Source organism: Pteropus medius, unplaced genomic scaffold, assembly GCF_902729225.1.
Source record: "Pteropus medius unplaced genomic scaffold, Ma_sr-lr_union100, whole genome shotgun sequence".
Classification (NCBI taxonomy): Eukaryota; Metazoa; Chordata; class Mammalia; order Chiroptera; family Pteropodidae; genus Pteropus; species Pteropus medius.
Window position 1 is genome coordinate 734,525 of NW_024352004.1, and position 21,144 is coordinate 755,668.

General features: G+C 32.1%; 1 protein-coding gene across 5 annotated transcripts in view; it reads right to left on the reverse strand.

Moving 5' to 3' along the window:
• The window catches only part of GPATCH8 (G-patch domain containing 8), a 73,239-nt gene that overhangs the window by 21,707 nt on the left and 30,388 nt on the right, over positions 1 to 21,144 (reverse strand). For 3 of the 5 annotated variants that reach the window (XM_039846705.1, XM_039846706.1, XM_039846707.1), the window contains 2 exons: positions 8,045 to 8,112; positions 7,354 to 7,440 (listed from right to left, as the gene is read on the reverse strand). In XM_039846705.1, coding sequence (XP_039702639.1) covers positions 7,354 to 7,440; positions 8,045 to 8,112 — 155 coding nt within the window. Of the gene's footprint in view, positions 1 to 7,353; positions 7,441 to 8,044; positions 8,113 to 10,104; positions 10,150 to 21,144 lie in introns of all 5 variants that reach the window. The other 2 variants (XM_039846708.1, XM_039846709.1) reach the window with 1 other exon arrangement.

Sequence of the window (21,144 nt, forward strand, 5' to 3'; positions counted from 1 at the left end):
GGGCCCTCCTTAGGACATGTGGGTGACCCTGGAGCTTGAGGTTTAAGTAAGGCGGGGAGCTAAACTTGACAAGCCTAACCTAATTTGCAAAAGAACCTGGAGTTGGGCTGGAAAGACCCCAGGATTTCTGGGTCTTGGCACAGGAATCAAAAATACTCTTAGAAAACATACTAAATTTTGGCCCTAAAAATTTTCCTAGATTAACAAAATATATGTTAGGATCAAAGATTAGTACACACACAAAAGGAAGTAAATTTATCACAAGCTAGAATCACAGGAAATAAACAATAGATTTAGACATGCAAGACTCAGAATAGTTTGTTATAGAATATAAAGTAACCATAAAAATGTTTAAAATAGAAAATGAAATTACAAAAGTGAGCAAATATAAAACATTAAAAAACAAAAACAAAAAACTAGGCAGACTGCAGAAAGAACCAAATGAGACTTCTACAATTGCAAACCCAATTGTAAAAAAATAAACAAAAAAATTCATCAACTACTTAGGGGACAGGTAAAAAACAGACTAGATACAGCTCAAAAAAATGTAGTAGGGTGGTGAAAATGTTCTGGAATTACACTGTAGCAATGGCTGTACAATCTCACGAAATATACCAAAAACCACTGAACTGTACACTTTTTAAAAAGGGTGATTTTTATGGTATGTGAATTATATCTCAATTAAAAAGATGTAGTAAACTGGAGGACAGACTGAAATTAAATTGTTCCACAGAGACAAGGAAACAGATAATATGAAAAAGAGGTTAGGGGTAACAGAACAGAGTAAGAACGTTTACGTATAACTGAAATCTCAGAAAAAGAGTAGAGAGCACAGATGAGCAAAAATTATTTAAAGATATAATGGCTGAGAATTTTTCCAAATCAATGAAAGATATTACTCCACAGATACAGGAAGCACAAAGTATACCACACAGGGTATATAAAAATATGCACCTAGACATGCTCTAAAGAAATTACAAGGGACCAAAGACAATAAAATCATAAAACCATCCAGAAAAAAATTAAGATTATCCACAATCAGACTGACAGCAAATTCAAAAGCAACAACAGAAGGTAGAATATATGTGCTTCAGTGTGCTGAGCAAAGATACATTTTTACTTATATACCAAATGAAAATGTTTTTCAGAAATGATGAAATAAGGCATTTCCAGAAAACAGAGTTTACCACCAACGAATTAATCAAAAAGGAATTCTTAAAGCAGTATTTTGAAACCACGGATTGTGACCCATTGGTGCGTCATGGCGTTAAGCAGATTGTAACATGCATAAAAAAGAAAAAAATAGAAAAAATATAGTGTATTTCACATAAAGGTAAATACTGTCTTATAAACATTTGTTTCAGTTGTGTGTGTGTGTGGTTGCAATACTAAACATATTTCTTGCTATGGACTTGCAAGTCACTGTTTCAACGATGTACTTTATAAAGAAAAGAAAAATGAAGCCAGAAAAATATCTGAAATACTAAAAGTGAATGGTAAGCAATGAAATTAATAAATATATAGAGAGTAACACCACCACCACCAACTTCTCTACCACAAGGCGATGGAAAAGCGATGAAAGCAAAATGCTAGCTGACATAACCAGGTATAATGGGAGAGGGTGTTCAAAGTTCAAATGTTCTAGAGTCCTTCTAATGATTGAGATGGAGTTAACATTAGACTTTGTTAAATTAAATATAATTTGTATTAAAATCCCAAGGGTAATTATTAGAATAGAAATAGTAAAGGGGGAAGGAATAAGAAAACTTCTTTATAAAGAATGAACAGAAAGACACAGGATAAAAATACAAAGATAGCAGAAACAGATTTATGAGTACAAGAAATGTAAATGTACTAAAAAACTGTTAGAAAAACAAAATCTAACTATACATGCTGATTATGAGATACCTCTAAAACATGAGGACTTTGAAAGTTGAAAGAAAGCTGGAGTAACTATATTAACATCCAACTGTTTTTAGACTTTAAGATAAAAAAAAAATTACTTGAGGCTGTGGTCAGTTATGGAGTTAAATATTATGAGGTTATCTTCCAAATACACTGCTCTGTTAATTCTGAAATGCCAACACAGTTATATTGGTTATCCATTAGTCTTAATGAGGTTCTGGCTCAAAATTGTGGGACTGACCCAACGAGGTGGTCCAACATACCTCAGCAGCTCCACTTAAAAACTAGATATCAAAAGATATCTCAAAGCAAGTTGAATATATTCATTTGCTATAAGGTAGCACAGAAGAATGAGAAAGAGAAAGGAATGAGAAATGATTTAATACTTGCTAGCCTTTTATAGCAGGGTACATGCATTACTCTCACAATGAGTACCTCTTTTTAGTTAACAGACCTAAGAGAAGTCTCAATCCAAAGGCTTCTAAAATCGGCCTTTCTTCTATTCAGTGTTCTATCTTTTGGACACATTTTCAAAACCCTCTCTCCACCTTTCTCACAGGAGCTACTGAATCAGTAAGCAAGAAAAGGTTGCTGTATTTTGTGGAATGCCAGTATTAAACTATTTTGGACAAATTTATGAAAACAAGTGAATATAAAACACATTAAGATATCTGCCCTTCACAGTAATTTTCTCTAAGCACTGTGGGCAGTTTCATGTTGTCTGGCTGTTAAGCAACTTGTGGATATTCTTCCTTATCAGAGCTGGTTTCCCCAAGATAGAAATCAAAAAGTTTATTTCTCCAACCTCCCTTAAAACTAAGGTACAGACTATGATCTACCCTCTTCCTGTCAGATCCATCTACGAGACTTCGATTTAAAAGTGAGCAGTATGAAGTTGCAGGTACCAAGGAGAATTTATCTTCTAGTAATGGTGACTGCAGAAGCACATTTTAATTTTATCTTGGCTTTCACTTAATTCTACAGAACATCTTAATAACATTAATAAAGTGTGTGCCTGAAAATAGGGTACACATCTTCTTAAAAAGTACTCACAGAACATTCACCAAAAAAGACCGTATTAGGCTACAGAGAAAACTCTAATAAATTCCAAAAAGAAGAAATAACATAAGCAACATATACGACACAGTATAATGAAACTAGAAATTAACATTTCAAAAAAGGCCTTACTACAAATCTGAAACTGTACAACTTTTAGGAAAAAATTACAATGACTACACTATATATCAATATATACAGGCTACAACTGCAGCTGTGGCTCAAGAAAGACACACAGGTTTAACTACTTAAAGCAAAAAAATATAAACACAAATAAAGGCTACACTCTGGAGAAACTCTTATACAGGTACATGCATACCAGGAAATATGATTCCATTTAGATAAAGCTTTAAAAAAAAAGTAAAATAAAACGATACATGTTTAGGGCTACAAAACACGTTGTAAAACCATTTTAAAAACCTAGGGAAAATAAAAGAGTAGATAACACTTTCTAACTCATTCTATGAGACCAGTATTACACCCTGATATAAGGACATCACAAGAAAACTAGAGTAATATCTTATGAATATAGATGCAAAAATCCTCAAAATGCTAGCAAACTGAATCCAGTAGCACATTAAAAGGATCATATACCATAACCACAACTAAGTAGGATTTATCCTAGGAATGGAAAGTTGGTTCAACATATAAAAATGAATCAATGCAATACACCATATTAATAAAGGGGCATGGGATTCCACATGACTTTTTCAATAGACGCAAAAAAAGCATTTTACAAAATCTAACCCTTTCACTAACCTCTCCTGCTTTGTAAAGCTCAGAGATATAAACGGTTGTCTCCACCCTTGAAATAGGGACTAGAAAAACTACAATACATCATCACTTACTATTCTCTTGAAAGCATCAAGAAATTCATCATCTACCAGTGTATAAATGGCAAGGGTTATATATAAGAGGTTGAAATTTCCAACCAGAGTCATTATGGACCTAAAGAATTTACACTTTCCACTCATAGCAGGAATGCTTAGCTTAGGTATTAACATTTTAAAACCAGTTCCTATGAAGTTCTCAGGTCTTCAATTAAATACCTGAGGCTCTAGCAAAAGCACATATGGAATTGCCTCATAATTGCCTTTAAAATCCAAGATACAAGAAACTTTCACAGAGGATGAGATGATAATCAAAACTGCAAACCACAGGAGAAAAACCACTGTAAAAGTCAGAACATTTAGAATATTAAAAAAAAAAAAAAAAAAAAAAGGCAGAAATAGTAACCAAAAGGTAAAAAACAGGGCATTTATTAAAAAGGAAAAAAACAAGGCATACTGAAAAAACAATAAAGAGATACTTTATGAATTAAAAAAAAGCACTGATTCTCAATAAAGCTGTTTTTAAAAAAGTCACTGGTTTGTAATAAAACAGTATTTATAAATGTTAATTGCAGAATATAGGTGGTAAGTATATGGGTATTCACTGTACATACAGTTCTTTCCATTTTTCTGTATGCTCAACAGTTTTCATAATAAAGTATGAATAAATAAAGTTGAGGAAAGTATTAATGAAATGAAAAATAAGAAAATGGTAAGTTAGGTAAAGATGGAAATGAATCCTCTATACTATCTTCTAGAAGTATTTTTTCTTTTACATTTAAATCTTTAATCTGTCTATAACTGATTGTTGTATAACATGAGGTTAAGAAGTCCAAATCTATTATTTCACATATGGGTAACCAACCGTCTTAGAACTTTTTATTGAAAAGGTTATTCTTTACTTCACTCATCTGCAATACCATCTTTGTCTTATCCAGTGGTCAAATATGTAAGGAAAGGTCTGTGTCTGGGCTCTCTTTTTTGTTCCATCGTTCTTTCCTTGTATTAATATCACATTGTCTTAATTACCATAGCTTCATAATAAATTTTGATAGCTGACAGGGCAAGTCTTTCTATCTTTTGATATTGATTGCATTAAATGTATAGAAAAATTTGGGGAAAGCAGATTTCTTTATAATACTGAATCTTCTAATTCATGAACAAATTATTAAAAATTTCACTTTTTATTCATTATTCTTTAATGCCTGTCAATGTTTTAGAACCCTTGCCCCAAGTCCACATCTCATTAGATCTATTCCTAAGTACCTCATATATATTTTTGCTATTACAAATGGTGACATTTTTGTAACCTTTACTAACTCTTGTGTACAGATATACAAATTCAATGATTTTGTACCTAGCATCCTGCTAAACTGTCATTAATTTGTGTGATGTATCTGTATATTCTTTTAGATATCTATATACATAAACATACCTGCAAACAAAAACAGTTTTATCTCTTCCATTCATCTATATTTATGTTTGCTTCTGCCTACCTTACTGTGCTGCTTAGGACCTCTGGCACAGTATTTAATAGAAACACTGACAGCAGGCATGTCTCATCTCAAAAGGAGAGCTTTCAACTTTTCAATATTAAGCATGATGTCTCCTACATGGTTTTGGTAGGCATTCTATCTGGTTAAGAAAAGTCCTTTATCAAGTTGAACAAGACTTTTCATCATGAATGAATGCCGAATTTCTTATATTGCTTTTATTTTTCTGCATCTATTGAGATGATCATATAATTTTTTCCCTTTAATCTCTTAACATGACTGACTATATAATTAGATTTCTAGCATTAAAGCAATCTTGCATTCCTGGGATAACCTGGTCATATATCCTAAATTGGTCCTGGTGTTTGCTAGTGTTTGAAGATGCGCACCTGTGTTATAAATCAGTGTCATATAATTATCCTTCTCATACTATCCATAGCAGGACTTAGCATCCAGGTGGTACTAGTCTCTCATTAAATGAACTGGGAAATTTTTCTTCATTTTCAATTCTCTGGGAAGATAAGAAATTGCTGGTTAGGACTGAAGTTATTGCTTTTATGAATTTTAATAGAACTCACTAGTAAGGTTACTGAGATTTAAGGAAATTTTTTTTAACCCACACATTCAATTCATATAATAGTTATAGGATTACTAAAGTTTTCTATTTCTTTTTGAGTTCATTTTATTTCAACAAGTTGTTTTTTAGAAATTTGCTCACTTAAACCTAATTTTTACATCCAATGGAATAAAATTATTTTTTAGTGCCTGCTGCATCTGAAATGATTTTTCATTACTGATAGTGGTTTTCTATGTTCTTTTCTTTCTTAATATCATCACAAGTACATTTGGCTTTGTTGTTTCATTCATTTCTGTTCTTTATTATTTCTTTCCTTTTATATTCTTTGGGTTTATTCAACTATTCTTTCTTTCCTAAGAAAAATGTTTACTTCACTTATCTCCTGCCATTCTTTTTTTCTAACCTAAGTATTAAGGATATATATTTCCTATCAAACATCAAATTGCTTTAGCTTATCCTACAAGTTTTGATAAGTGGTGCTTTCATCTTTCAATTCAAACACAAGGATTTTTCTATTACCTTTTTTTAAATTGATTGCTTTATAGCCTGATTTCAGTTCTTTGAAATTTGTTGATATTTTGTTTATGACATAGGATATAGTAAAAATTTTTGTTTAAATAAATATTCCATGTATGTTTGAAATTTTTATTTTCAAAGTGATTGGGCACATAGTTCTTTATAACCATTAGGTGAAATTTATTAATTGGTCAAATCTTCCAAATATCTTTGCTGATATTTTCCCTCTACTTCTATCAAATACTGAGAGGTATATCAAAGTCTCCCACCATTGTGGTGGCTGTAACATTTCTCCTTGTAGTTGTCAGATTTTGCTTTATATATATACATACATACACACATATTTTTGCTTTACATATTTTTTATGTTAGAATAGACTTTAAAAGATAAATCTCCTTTCTCTTCCCACTTTAAGTATCATGACCAACTAGGCTTCTATAATGATAATCTTAGCCAAACCTGTTTCCTATCTTAAAATTTACCTATTTTTATGGTAGAGATTGGGCATACTACATCTTGAAAAACATGTTCCCTAGTCAGTCTTTTTGAAAACTAAATTATAACATGTTCTAAACTTTAGTTTTCTACAACTTAGCCCTTAAAAAGGAAAATACTGAAGTTCTCAATTTGTTTGTTCCTCTTAAAATGCCTCATACCTAAAAAAGGGCTTATCAATAGGTATCGAGCTCTCAAAGAACTCCTAACAATATTTACTACTGTTACTATCTACTGTGTACCAGGCATTGTATTTTCAAGCACTAATGAAATCTTCCCAACAGACTTATGAAGTGGGTATTATTATCTCTTTAGTTTTTACAGAGGCAATAAATAAGAAAGTAACAGAAACTTGAGATCTACTACTAATCACCACCGAATGTCAAACAAATGCTGTCATTAACAGAGATTCTTTTCATCAAAAATGATTATCTCTTTTAGTGTGAGCACTACACATGCAAGAAAGGTTTCATTTAAGTACCTTGTACTTCTGTCTCAATTCTTCCGTGTCTTCTTTTTCCACTTCTAGGACACGGCGCCGTTCGGTAGCATCTTCGGCATAATCGAGCTTAACAAAAACAGATATATATATTAGTCTTAATTCCTGAAGTACCTCCAATTAGCTATTTTTAAAAAGTCATGTGCACAACTACAGTGCTGTATGAAAATAAATAACTGTAATTTTGCTCAGCAACCTCTTGCTTTATTGTTACCCCAGAGAAAACAGCATGCAAAATAGTTCATTAATCCTTTCATGCATGTGGTTCGCAATGGGCATATTTTTTGATGATAATAGACTTTAATTCAGTGATGCCAAAAAATTAGGAGTAAATGGAGAAAATATTTTAGGCAATGAAAACAAGATATTACAGCTGTACACAGCCATTGACATGAGCACTAGGGTCTCGGTTTAAGTCTGATCTTGCCTTGCTGCATAATCCCGGGCAAACCACTAAACTTCTTCATGCCCCTATTAAACAAGGGTTATTATCTGCCACCTACCTGCCTCAAAGGCAGCACTAAATAAAAATGTAAAATATATTCTAAAATTTCCAAAGAAAAATATTAAAATTACATTCTAATAAACATATTTTTGCATTAGCATCTGAATTTGGAATTAGTATCAATTTTAAATATCCCATAAAATAAGTGAGCTAAGGAGATCAATTTACCTCCATTTCCATGCGACCCATGCCCATGACATCATACTTGACAACAATTGGAATGGGATCTGTTCTCCCTGTAACAGGAACACATAATCAAGGTAAGATGTGAAGCTAAGCCAACAGCTCACTTTATATATTGGGTTTTGGGTGGTTAGAGATCTTGCCTTGGAGTGCAGAGACCAGAAAGCTACAGTGAACCAAACACAAGCCATTCTCACAGCTTACAACCAAACCTACCTCTCCCAGTTTAAACCTGACTAACCACCTTGATTGACTTTCCAGTTGAGGATAATTCCAGATTACTACAGCAAAATTAAATAATGCAAAGCACTTCTAAGCATTGGCACCAAGAGGTTTAAAATAACTTTTCATCAAGTATCACTTTACTCTTACTGTCCACTGACATCCTCCCACACACACTTTTAAAACTGGTAATAAATATCAAAACTGACATGCTTAAATCAAAAAAGCACAGTTTTAAACATGATACAGAAAAACTCTGTAACTGCAACTTAGTATGTTTAATATATATTTTGTTTTCAAAAGATGCTTTATAGTTAAGTGGGACCATGAAAAATTTAAATAAAAAGCAACAGTTAGTTGCCCTTAGGAACAAAGAAGAGTTTTTCTTTTGAACTGGTGCCCTGAGGTCCCATTTTCCAGAGTGGATTTAACACTGGCTATGGCAATCGGTAAGCTGTGAAAAGGACTAGTTGCGAAGAAAATTGACTTTAAACTAATTGATCTATGCTGGAGATTTTTAAAAATATATATTTAATCCACTCATAACCAGCCAAACAAAGCAAAATGGGGCAGACAAGCACTTTACTACCACAGCTGTTTTACATCACAACTTGCGCTGTTTATTGTGATGTAAGCCCACTGAAAAGAGGACTTACCTTATCCGTTGTACACCTTTAGTGAAAAAACACAATGTTTACTTCCCTCATCATTTCACTCAGGCTGGTGTAAACAATTGTTTTTTGTTTTTATTATACACACATATATATTATACCCTTGGGCTAAAAGTTGAGTTTTATCAGGCTAAATGTGAGGTGTTACTAAAACCAAATTAAAAAGCAATAAAAAATGCCATGATCATGACTGGATTGGGTCATGGAGAATAAAAAAGAAACTGTTTCAAAGTGACCGGCAATCACTTATATCTAGTTGCTCTATTATTTGTGGGATTACTTTTTAATCCTTAAAAAATAATAAAAAATAAATTCAGAAGTTTAACTACTTATCACCAATATCCCATTATTTTTAAACAATAAAGAAGATAATTAGGAATAATTATCATAGTGAAAAAATGTTTAAGTAAATAAAGAACATCTCATGCCAGAAAAAAGAAAAAAGTTCTAAAATACAGCCTTTTTTTGGATACCATCAAAAACGACCAGTTAAAATGAAAATGCACTACTACCTTATGCCCAATGGTATAATAAATAAGCAGTGACTGCAATCTTTAGCAAAAGGACCAAATTAAGACAGGTTATAAAAATGACTTCCTAGGTGCAGCATCACTTTCATAACGTCTCAATCAGGGATTTACTGGTAATAACAAATGGTCCAATGAAAGAATTGGGGGCGGGGGGGGGAATGACAAAGAAATTTACTTTTTTTGGTATCTTTTTGATCTGTCAAAATTTGTTATTTAAGAATCAAGAAAGTTTTGGTACAAATTCATTACCTCTGTAAACCCCTGTTTATAAACTCTGCATTAGTACTTTTGCCTTCTAAGGCAGTCAAAGTTTGTTTTAATTTATTTAAAAATTGCAGTAGCAAGTGCTAGTGCCCATTACATTGTGGGGAAATCAAGGTTTTGACCGTATTAGAATTTAATGTTTTAACTGATTTTATTTTTGGCAGTTCTAACACAAACAGATATATCCCTTCTTAACATTACCCTTTAATGAACAAGGATCAGACAAGTTGCATAAGGAAAGGAAAGGAAAATGAAAAAGACCAAGCAGAAGGATGAAGGCTACAACAGAGAAAGTAAGCCTAACATATTGGTGCACTGATGACAAAAGGAGTAATTCAGTCTGAAAATAAAAAATTACCACTGCTAAGTTTACCATCACCACAACAAGTCCAGGATCATAATGCTGTAAAAAAGAAACACCATTTGTTAGGCAGAAACCATTAGGGTAGGAAACAGGCCTTCTAGCAGGCAGACAGGATGGGGTAAAGTAACAATTGGGCTTTGTCCCTCCCCCAATTTCAGCTGGGGACAGAGGAAGGACAGACACTTCGTGCTACAGTAGTTATTTTCATACTAGTTGGACCAGGGTGTGAGATTTTTGAACTGCTATTTGAGAACATGAATAATCTCCTCTTTAATAATACAGGGGGTGGGGGTAGGTGTTAGTTTAAAGTGAGAGAACTACCTCTAGCTTCCAATCTCTTGTTTAACTACTCATTCTGGTAAATCAGTATTTGGGGCCCGAGAAATAACATCAAAGACGGTCAGATCAACTAGACAGTGATTAAGCCATTTGCTTCACTAAAAGAACTCTAAGAGGATTTAAGGAGGAGTAGGGGAGTCATAAAGACCTTGCTAATATATATATAGCTTATATATAATATAAAGTAAATATATTATATATATAGCTTATATATAATATATATATTAAGTAAATATATAATATATATTATATATATATATTAAGTAAAAGGTCTGGAAAATAATCTTAGATCTTCAGTGCTTGGAAAACTACATGTATCTGAGTTCTACTACAAATGAATAAAACTTGAATTAGCTTTTCTTAGAACTATGTTTTCTTTTAATGAAGTCTTCCCAGGCCCACCAACATCTTTCTGCACACAACAAAGCCAAGCTTTGAAGGAGACCAGAAACTCCAGAGAAAGTGGCATCAAAAGGGCTGTCACATTTATAGTTAGTCCACTCAGAGGTAAGTCACAGAAAAACAGTTTGGCTTTAAAAACTATCTGAAGGTGACATTACTGCCCAGGCCAATTAATAACTTCTTTCCATTATTAAAGAGGTTCCAGACCAAGGGAAAAAAATCTCAGTGGGAAAAGACACCAAACAATACATACATGAAGAGGTTGTAGCATTAAAAAAAAAATCCCCTCAATTTATTGTTGTGATCAATGATAATCCTATCATAAAGAACACCACTGTGGAATACCTAAAATAACAACTGCTCAGTATGATGAATTTCTAAAAGGTAAGTAGTGTAAGAATATTTGTTAATGATATTCTCTAAAAACTCAACTCCTTTTTAAAATAAACTGAACTATATCCATGTTCCCTATTTCTTGGTTTCTTTTAGAAGGGGCAAATATTTCTTAAAATCCATTTAATTAAGAACTTTTTGTTGTTTATTTCACTCCAAAGAGGGCAACTTCAACCAAAACACTAAATACTTTCCTTAAAGGAAATTATCTTGCTCAGCTAAAGATCTACGGATACTGTGACTATGATCTGGCCAAATGAAGAAGGGAAAGAAAAAAAAAAATACCAAATCTAGACTGTGCCAATACTGTATTCATATGATGGGAAAAAAAAGTTGATATTCACATTTTAAAATCAAAACTTTAAATATATATAAATATGTTGTACAACTAAAACTAATAATGTATATCAATTATACCTCAATAAAAAAATGTTTGAAGAGAAAAAAATTTTAAATGTTTCACTGACCAATTAGAATTGTACTTTCTATATTTTAAAGGCAGTTTTACTTCTACAATGACAAAAATGCATCATATATGCATCTCTTGCTAAAATGAAGATATTACGACTTATCGTAACTGAAGAGAGAATAAGGCCAAATACAAAAAAACCACTGATTGCCTATAGCCACCCTGTTTCTGAACAATCCCTCATGAATCAGTTTTGATTTTAAAACAGTTAAGGATACACTAACCTACAGAATTAACCCCAAAACTGGACTTCAGAGAAGATACTTTTTTGAGAAACACTATTTATAAAGAGATAAAATCCAGGAACAGAACAATTGGAGAAAAAGAACCACCAAAATTTGATAAGTCACACATCAGAAACAAAAGACATAAGACTTCCTTAAAGAAATAAGTTAGAAAAAAACAAACAAAAAAAGAAATTAGAAAAGATTCCAAAGTGATTAAAACACTGGTTGTATAGTCAATAGATTAAGAACACAATTTATCTTTGCTGCCTATCCTCTGAGATTCATTCAATGAATATTACAAATATTTATTGAGTTGCTACTACATACCAGGCACTGTTAGAAAGCACTGGGCATATGGCAGTGACGAAAACAAAGTTCCTATACCCCATGAATTATCAATAATTAGAAAAAAAATCTTACTACTTTAAACTTCTGGCATGGGGGTGGGGGGAGACAGTACATTTGTGTAGCCAATGCATATCATATATATAGTTCAAAAGCTTAAAAATGTCAGAAGCTGTCATTTAAAGATGTCTAATATCATTTTTAAAGCCTAATAAAGCAGAAATAAAAGCACCAAAAAAAGTCACCAGAGTCACAAAATCTACTTCCAAAAGGCAATTAAACTGATAAAGACCAAGAACCCGACCTGACATCTTTAAATCTATTTCTCACTTTAAGCAACTCAAATATATATATATATGAAAATCAATAATACAAAATGATGGTGACTATTCTTTGATTTGTGAAACTAACCAAAATAGGTCTCTACAGTAAGCTATGTTAGTATGTTTAAATATAATTTCATTTATTAAAATGATTATATACAACTTTGAGAAACACTTACTGAGTAAAAAGTGGTACATCTATTTCCAAATCAAAGCTTCATTTTTGCAAATTTCTCCTAAAAATGACAGTCTTTAGCATAAAAACAATGATTACTTTTAGCATCATTTAGATATTTTTTCTTAGTAACTGTAACATGATATATACTATCTCTCAGAAACACTCACTGGAAACATCAAGCACATTAATTATTCCCTGTAGAGTTTCTACATTTTAAAAAAAAGAAAAGACTTCCTACTCAGAATTGAAGTTCTCCTGAATTACAAAAACTATATTCTTGCCATATAGCCTGTTTAGTGATATATAGAACCAGATTAATTTGATTTCCAAACACAGATGTTTTCTAAGGGCACAGAAGTTTAAATGTGACCTAAAGAAATCTCCATCTTTCCATCTTTTCAAAGTATCAGAACTGGCTTTCTAGGATAAAATAGTTCAATTTTAATCAGATAACCCAATATATTAATAAACAGGGACAGAGAAGGAGCAAGAAGGCTTTAGTAAAAGTGTTATGGAATCAGAATGTTAATTAAGCCTGGAAAGGATAGCTCATCCAAGAATGACATGATATACTCAAGACTAGGTAGACGTAATAAAGGGAATTCAGGATGCACTTTCAATTGAAAAAGAAAAATAACATAAAGGAAATCATACTTTTACTCCAGATAAGACTGTTTGGGCTAAAAGTTATATCAACTCATTGAAGAAGGTTGTCTCATGCTAACCATTATGCTAAAAACAATTCATTTCTTAAATAAGAAAACCAAGTTAATATATACACATCCAGAGTAAAATAATCCAAAACATGAGACTTGGGGGAAAAGGAAAAAAATGTTAGGTCCCTAGTTAAAAACACATGGCTATATTATATAGGTAGCCATGTCTCAAAAAAATATGCAAGCTATTATAAAAAAACATTTGCATTTTGCATTATTGTTCATTAGAAGCTTGTTCAATTTGTTTTTATCTATCCTCACTCCTCAACAGTCAAGGAGAAGCAGGCATCGAACGTTTAAGGAGTTATATAGACTTAATGGTCTAAAGTTCATTTCAATTCTTAAGTTTGAAGAATGGAAAATATGTGAGTAAAAAATATTTGGGGGTGTTGTGTACATAGTAGCCAGTTCTGTGGTACTGCAATAATCCAATGCCTTCTTACAGTTATATTGTCTCTTACTGGTTAAGTTTTCTATAACAGCACTGTGAATTTTTTACTAGCTCAGGATCACTCTATAACCCTAAAAAGATTTTCCAGCTTCGTTTAAACTGCTCCTTTACTTTCCACGTTAACCCTCTCCCCCAAGTCACTTTTAATTATTTCCTTTCTACATATTTCTAGATAGTCTCTTAAGCTGAGATACAAAATCTCAGTTCTTCAGTAAGCAGCTTCTCCTGTAAAATGGAGATACTAGCCTCACTTTCAGGACTGGCACCCAGATCAAAAGAGCTAACAGAAGATGCTTTATAAACTACAAATCACTTTATAGGATGTTGTTAAACTCTAATCCAGTCATCTCCTTAAGGCTTCAGAAAATTAAAAAAATCAATTTGTTTTACTTTCATTTCCAAATGTAGCATTTTCAAAAATACCTTAAAATGAAAGATATTCTAAAACAGAAGCTGTAATAAAGCCTAACAATTTACATAAAATTTGGTGATGATGAAGCAACTCTATTGACAGATGAAGAAAATTATTATCCAGAATCAATAACCAAAGTATTATCCAAAAATCTTTACCGTATATCATCACATTAACAAAATGAGTAACTACTGGATTTGAAAAGCAATGTTACTCAAATAGTAAATCCAAGTCAAGAGAATGAATTTAAAGAAGCATAATTTTAGTAAGACCTCTCCAAATTAAACATACAGTACAAATCATCTAAGAAAATAAATTTATCCTAAGCAAAACAGAACAAATTTAAATACTGTTTAAATGTTTACTATTTTACTATTATTGTCACCTGGAGGAAGACAACATTACCTATGTATGCATACTAAACAGGAAGTATTAAGCTATGGTATGTCAAATTTGTAATAGATGAAGTCCAAGTAGAATGTCAGTAAATTCAGAAAGCAAGTAGACTGAAATAACTCAAAATCCCCCTTATTTATTTTGGAGTCTCTGCTAAGAGCCCAGAGATCATCAACCCAAGAAATTTTCTTTTCCAGTTCTATAGTCTATGATTCCATAGAGCTTTAAACGTACTTCTGTCTCCTCTTAGTTCTTATTTATCCAATATCAGTTAACTAGTAAATTTTTATATTTTTAACTATTTCCACTTGATTGGACTATTTATTCTATTTACAAAAAAATTACTATCACTATTCTATATTGCTCATTTTAAAAGTTTCTTCAACACTCCACTTTCTTGCCTAAGAAACCAGTTTCTACATAAGCCAGTTTCATTTTAATCATATAAATTAACCTAGGGCAAGAAGTCCATACGTAACAAAAAGGAAACAATGTAAATCAGGCTAAGGATAAAACTATAAAGAAAAATAAATAGTATTATACTTATTTCAGACCAAAAATGACTACACATTTTGGATGAGTAAAAGAACTAACCATCAATCCTACTTGCTATAATGAAGATAATTTTCTTAGAAACCTATTTTATTCATAAGGTCCAAAGCATATTATTTGAGGAGTTTGATCAAAATGTTAACTTCCTGAATCCCATTCCAGATCTGTTGAGTTGTGCCTGTTGGGAATCTACATTTTAAACAAGCATTCAAGGTGATTCTGCTGCTCACAAAAGGTTGAGAACCACAAGTCTAATAGAAAAAGCACTAGAGGTCAGAAGACTTGTGCTATAAAAATAGCTCCTATCCTAAGTGGTTTGATCATGGATAAACACTTAAGATTTTTCAATCTATTAAGTGGCATCATCTCCCACTCTTACCTACTGGAGTGGAAATGAGATGGTATACAGATATAAAACATATATATCTTCATGTTTAATTCCAAAAACAACACCCAAATCTTTTTAAAAATGTGGACGGGTATACTGAGGGTATAGCGAGGTCACACTGCTTAATAGCTGCAGAGCTTGAATTTAAACCCAGCCAAATTTCAAATGAGGCCACAAAGTAGTTACATGTGGGTCAAATATATGTTTTGTTTAGTTTATTTCAGATGTTTTGTTTATCCAAGATTTTAAATTTTGGGCCAACATTTATCAGAAAATTTCACAAGAAAAATCTGGATTTCTGGTTTCTTTTAAAAAGTTCAGAAGTTCTGACAATGCCTGAGACTGTATTCCTATATGGCAACAATGAGCAGGAGTTAACTCACACTACTTCCAAATGTCTCCCACTCAGGGGCTTCAACTGCATGTTACTAACTGGCCTCAACAGGTATCAGTGTTTGCAACTCCTACTCCAAAGTCTACGTTATTTGCTCCTTCCTTCTGAGCTTCCACTGGATTTTCTCTCTGTCATTTGCTAGCTATTTACTTTACAGGTTTGGGAAGGCTCAGTGAGAGACAAAAGACTGAATTTAAAACTAATAAATCATATATGTACATGAAAGAATATTATTTTGTTCTTTTCTAAATGTATAACCAATTTTTCAAATTTTGGTAGCTTTTTTTAATGAATAGTCTCTTTTTTAGCGTTTTTCTTTAATAAAACAGGTTTCTGGTAAAAACATTTTTTAAAGTTCTTAGGTTTACATCTGGTCCTACTTTAAAATATCAGTGCTTCTTATGGAAGAATGAGGAGATTCCACGTGTCAACAAAGTTAGGCAGATGTGATACAGTTGCTTGCTTCCTTATTTTTACAATCTGAGATTTCTCATTTATTATATAATTCAAGAAATAAACTGAAATTCTAAGTGTTTGATTTTCTATTAAGCCCCCACTGTATTTACCTTTAACTTCACAATTATATCATTAATACTGTATTACATTTATTTGTTACATTTGTCTTCCTATTAAACATGAGCCTCTGGAGGGCAGAGACTGTATCTTGTTCACTTGTTCATCCTTGAACTTTTAAGACTAGGTACAGATCTGGCACATTTTAAAGATTCAATATATGTATGCAGAATAAAAAAAATATGGAAAGTAACAAGAAGTACACGTAACTGCACAGCAATTATTATCATTTAGGAAATTATACAAAATTATTAAAAATGCCACAGGAGATAAAGAAAGTATAAGAAAAAATAAGGGAGGAAATTATAGTATGAGACAGAAGTTACATAATTTTCTTTTCCCCTGGAGACCAATTATCAACCACCAGTAAAAATATGGCCAAGGTTCTTATCCCTCAATCTAGCCTCAAGTTTCTAGTGAATATATACAAACCTGTATTGATCATAGAGAATATGTATAACTTCAAGTGCCCTAAAGAAAAGATATCACATTCAGAGCTATCTCCAATTTTTTTGGCCAGAGTAACAACTGTATATTTCAATTCTGTAGTACTTGTATTTCTCACCACCACATCTTTCTAGGAAACAGAAGTGAGCCACCACAGAGTTTAGATCCATTACAGCATACTAATTAAAAACATAGGTTTTGGCACCATTATTCTACCACTTATTTGTTATAAGATCTTGGGCAGAGTGTTGCTCAGCATTTTAACCTCCTCATCTGTAAAACAGGAATGGTACCTACCAGAAAAAGGATTTAAGTTAGATAATCCATATGCAAAAGCACTCAGCAAACACTAAATAAATGCTAGCTATTACAAAGGATTAACACTAAACCCAGTAAACAAGCGCTTGCTAGCTGGACCTTGCATAAGTTGTCTGTACACTGTGTTTCATAATTGTTCTATCGTTCTTCATATCTATACCTTTTCCATTTCCCTTTGCTATCATTCATACCCAGACAACTTTCTAAATGGTTTTCCATCTTCATTTTCAGACATACTTTGACTAGACTAGTTGACTCCTAGTTCAAATGTCCTGGTTGGTATAATTGAAAGAACAATAGATCACAAATCAGAGAATTTGAGATTGAGTTTCAGCACTACCATTAAGACATTTTGGAAACTTAAATCTAAATTTCTTCATCTGTAAAATGAATTTCAGATTAAATTATCTTTAGTATCTTGCTATAAAGTCTATACCTCTTCTCTGATCAAAAAGTGCCTTTGGCTTACAAAATAAAGTTCCAAATTGGAGCAGCCTTAAAGCCTTCTACATTCAGTATGGTAGTTAACATGGGTTTGGGTGTCAGAAAGACTGAGGTTTGAATTCTGATACTGTCATTTATTTACTGGCAACTTACTGAAATAAACTTCTCTAAACCTCAGTTTCTTCTTCTACAAAATGGGAATAACAGTAATTATCTCACAGACTCGTAAGAATTAAATATTTGTTATAACAGTTTTTTCCTTTTTATCTCCTAAAACAAATGGCAAACTTTGCAAAAGTAAAGGCGGTATCTCATAATGTTATGTATACTCTTTATTATGGTCTCTTGAACACAGTAAGTGTTCAATAAATGTGCAAGTAATTCCATGTAATTCTTCACGACTGCCTCTTTTCAAGTAATCTACCTTGATAATGTCTAATCTGCTTTTATAACTGATTCACTCTTTTCTTAGTAAAAAAAAAAAAGGCACTGGAATGATAAAACAGCCTTCTATATGTACTTGTTCTATATCTTCATTTGAAAATTTTGCCACTTATTTTCTGGTTATTTTACCATGAATTTAACATACATTTAATATTTTCTGATGTATTCTTTAAATGTGACAATCTCTGTACTGAGAAACAAGTAGTCTATATAGCATCTAAGTTCACCCATTTCCCCTTTTCTTCTCCACCAATCCCCTTCCCTTTCTAGTCTAGCCAGAAAACCTGAACCTCTTATTTGAAGACTGCCAATTCCGACTAATTTTGTTTACTAACTAGGCTTCATCTCTTTTGTTTATATTAACTAAATTCCATTAAGAAGGTCAAAGGTTCTATAGAATCTGTATCTTACTAAATTTGATACATGAATTACTAAAATTATGCTTGCCTTAGGCAACTGTATAAAGACTGCAAGGCTCATTTAATTAGCAGGGAACAGAGGCCATTATAGGCTCCTGAGGCTAGACCAGCTCCAAGTGTAACTAAGCCTTTCTGATAATCCATACTTTTGTGGTTTGGGAGAGCCCCATGTCTGCTGTATTCCCAAACCTACTTTTATTTTCAGTTATCAGCTTTTCCTGCCAATTATAACTATAATGCCATTAATAAGATGCACATGATTTTACCTTTACTAAAATATGAAAGTCTTAGAAACAATGAATATGATAAGACTGTTTCCAATCTTTTACCACAATGATATAATGAATAACCTCAATCATACATTATTTTGTGCATTTCGAGAATAAGTTAAGGATAAATAATTAGAAACAGAATTGCTAGATTCAAAGATACATGCATTTTAATCTTTAATCCAAACTGTTCTCCATAGTGGTTTACCAATTTATATTCTCACTAGCTATGCTGTATCTCTTTCTCAGAATCTGACCAGGTTTTTTTTTTTTAACCTTTTCCAATTCAACAAATGAAAAATGGTATCTAGTAATTTAATATGCGTACTTCTATTACGAGAAGGATTGAGAAGATTTCCATATGCTTAAAGGTCATTTGCATTACTTTTCTATAAAGTGTTCATATCATTTCCCTTTTTCTATTCAGGTTGTCTTTCACATACTGATAAATACATAAAGAAAATTTCTTTGTAATGAGATGTTACAGATATTTCTCCCAGTTTGTTATTTATTTTTACTTTATTTATGCTGAAACAAAGTCAAATTTATCCTTTTTAAATGGCTTCTGGGTTTGGGGTTAACAGAAAAGTTTTCCTCATTCCAAGATGATTTTTAAAATAACTATATCCCATTGTTCATGTTAATAATTTTGATTTCACTTTTTACATTTAAATATTTTATTCATCTGGAATATATTTTAAGTATGATAGTGGAGATCCGACTTCTTTTTTCTGCATTGCTATTGAATTGTCCCAACACCACTATTTAGTGACCGAGGCTTCTTTTCGAAATTTTAAGTTCAGGCTTAGAAGTGGCATTAACTAATGCTCTCAAAATTAGGGGCTTAGGGATCCTAAAACTTAAATGCATATAGCATTAAAAGCACAGATCTGGGAGTCAAATATCTAGTGCATATTAGCTACTACTGGGTAGAGATATTAATTCCCATTTGTTGCTGAGAATAATTTGGTGATGTTAACTTGTCCCTTTACTTAAAGTAAGTGGCATAACCAAACTCAAACCCAAATTTTGTTACCAAATGCTGCTCACAATACCTTCATACCCTACACACCAAAGACTTTTACACAAAAATAAATGAGAATCCCTATTCTCAAGGAATTTAAAGCAATCTGTCAATTAAATATTCAGATTGATCACATACTTAATTCTAAGCACAGAAGAAATATGTAATATAAAAACATGGTCTCTGGTCTCAAGAAACTTTCATAGGTCTACGATAGTTAAAAAAGCAAGAATTTGGAGACTGGAAAATAATCTTGAAGGGCAGGAACAATGCTTTATCTACTTTGTCCATGGCTTATGATATTTACAGCCAGAACATATTATTAACTCAATAAACATTTGTTGGTTGTCTTATTGATTGAATCTTATAGACAGAGTGAGATATGAAATAGTATCAGACCCCATTCATTTTTCTCAGGGGCTAAACTTGTTTGTGACCAAAAAAATCAGCCAAATCATCAAGTAGCTCTTAGACAATATAACAAAGTACAAGCATCACTTCTGGGCTATACCTACTGACTGAATATATTTCACAGTAGATTTTTAGCTACATTCTATTCCTTTGCAAAGTTACCAGGTTATAAAACAATTTCAAGATCTGAATTCAGTCCACTACCACAAAATACAACTATCATTCATTATTGTTTTATTTAAAATTAAACATGTAGAAATAAGCAATTGCCCAAATTTCTCATCAACAGGCCTTTCTTTGTGTTGTTTCCTTCAGACAGCTTGTCAATATATCTTTTCTATAGGTCTTTTTTAAATACTAACAATCACTTATCTGTCACACATAATAAGTTCTTTTTTTTAACTTCTGAAATATTTTAATAAATATTAAGGGAGAATGAAAGCTGATTAATAAGGAAAATTCAAGTACAAAAATGAAACCACCTTACAAAGGGCAATTTTATATCCTGCCACAAATAATTTCGTTCCAGAGTCAACATGCCCTGTTCCCCAATCTATCCAGTAACAAAGTTATCTGCACTATAGTCCCAAGAACTGGCACTTTGTAAAAACTTCTGCATTGGTCAAAATAATTTTAAACATTAACAAAAAAATCCCAAAGAGATCAGGTTTAAATGTTAAAGATGTTAGAGATCTAAAAT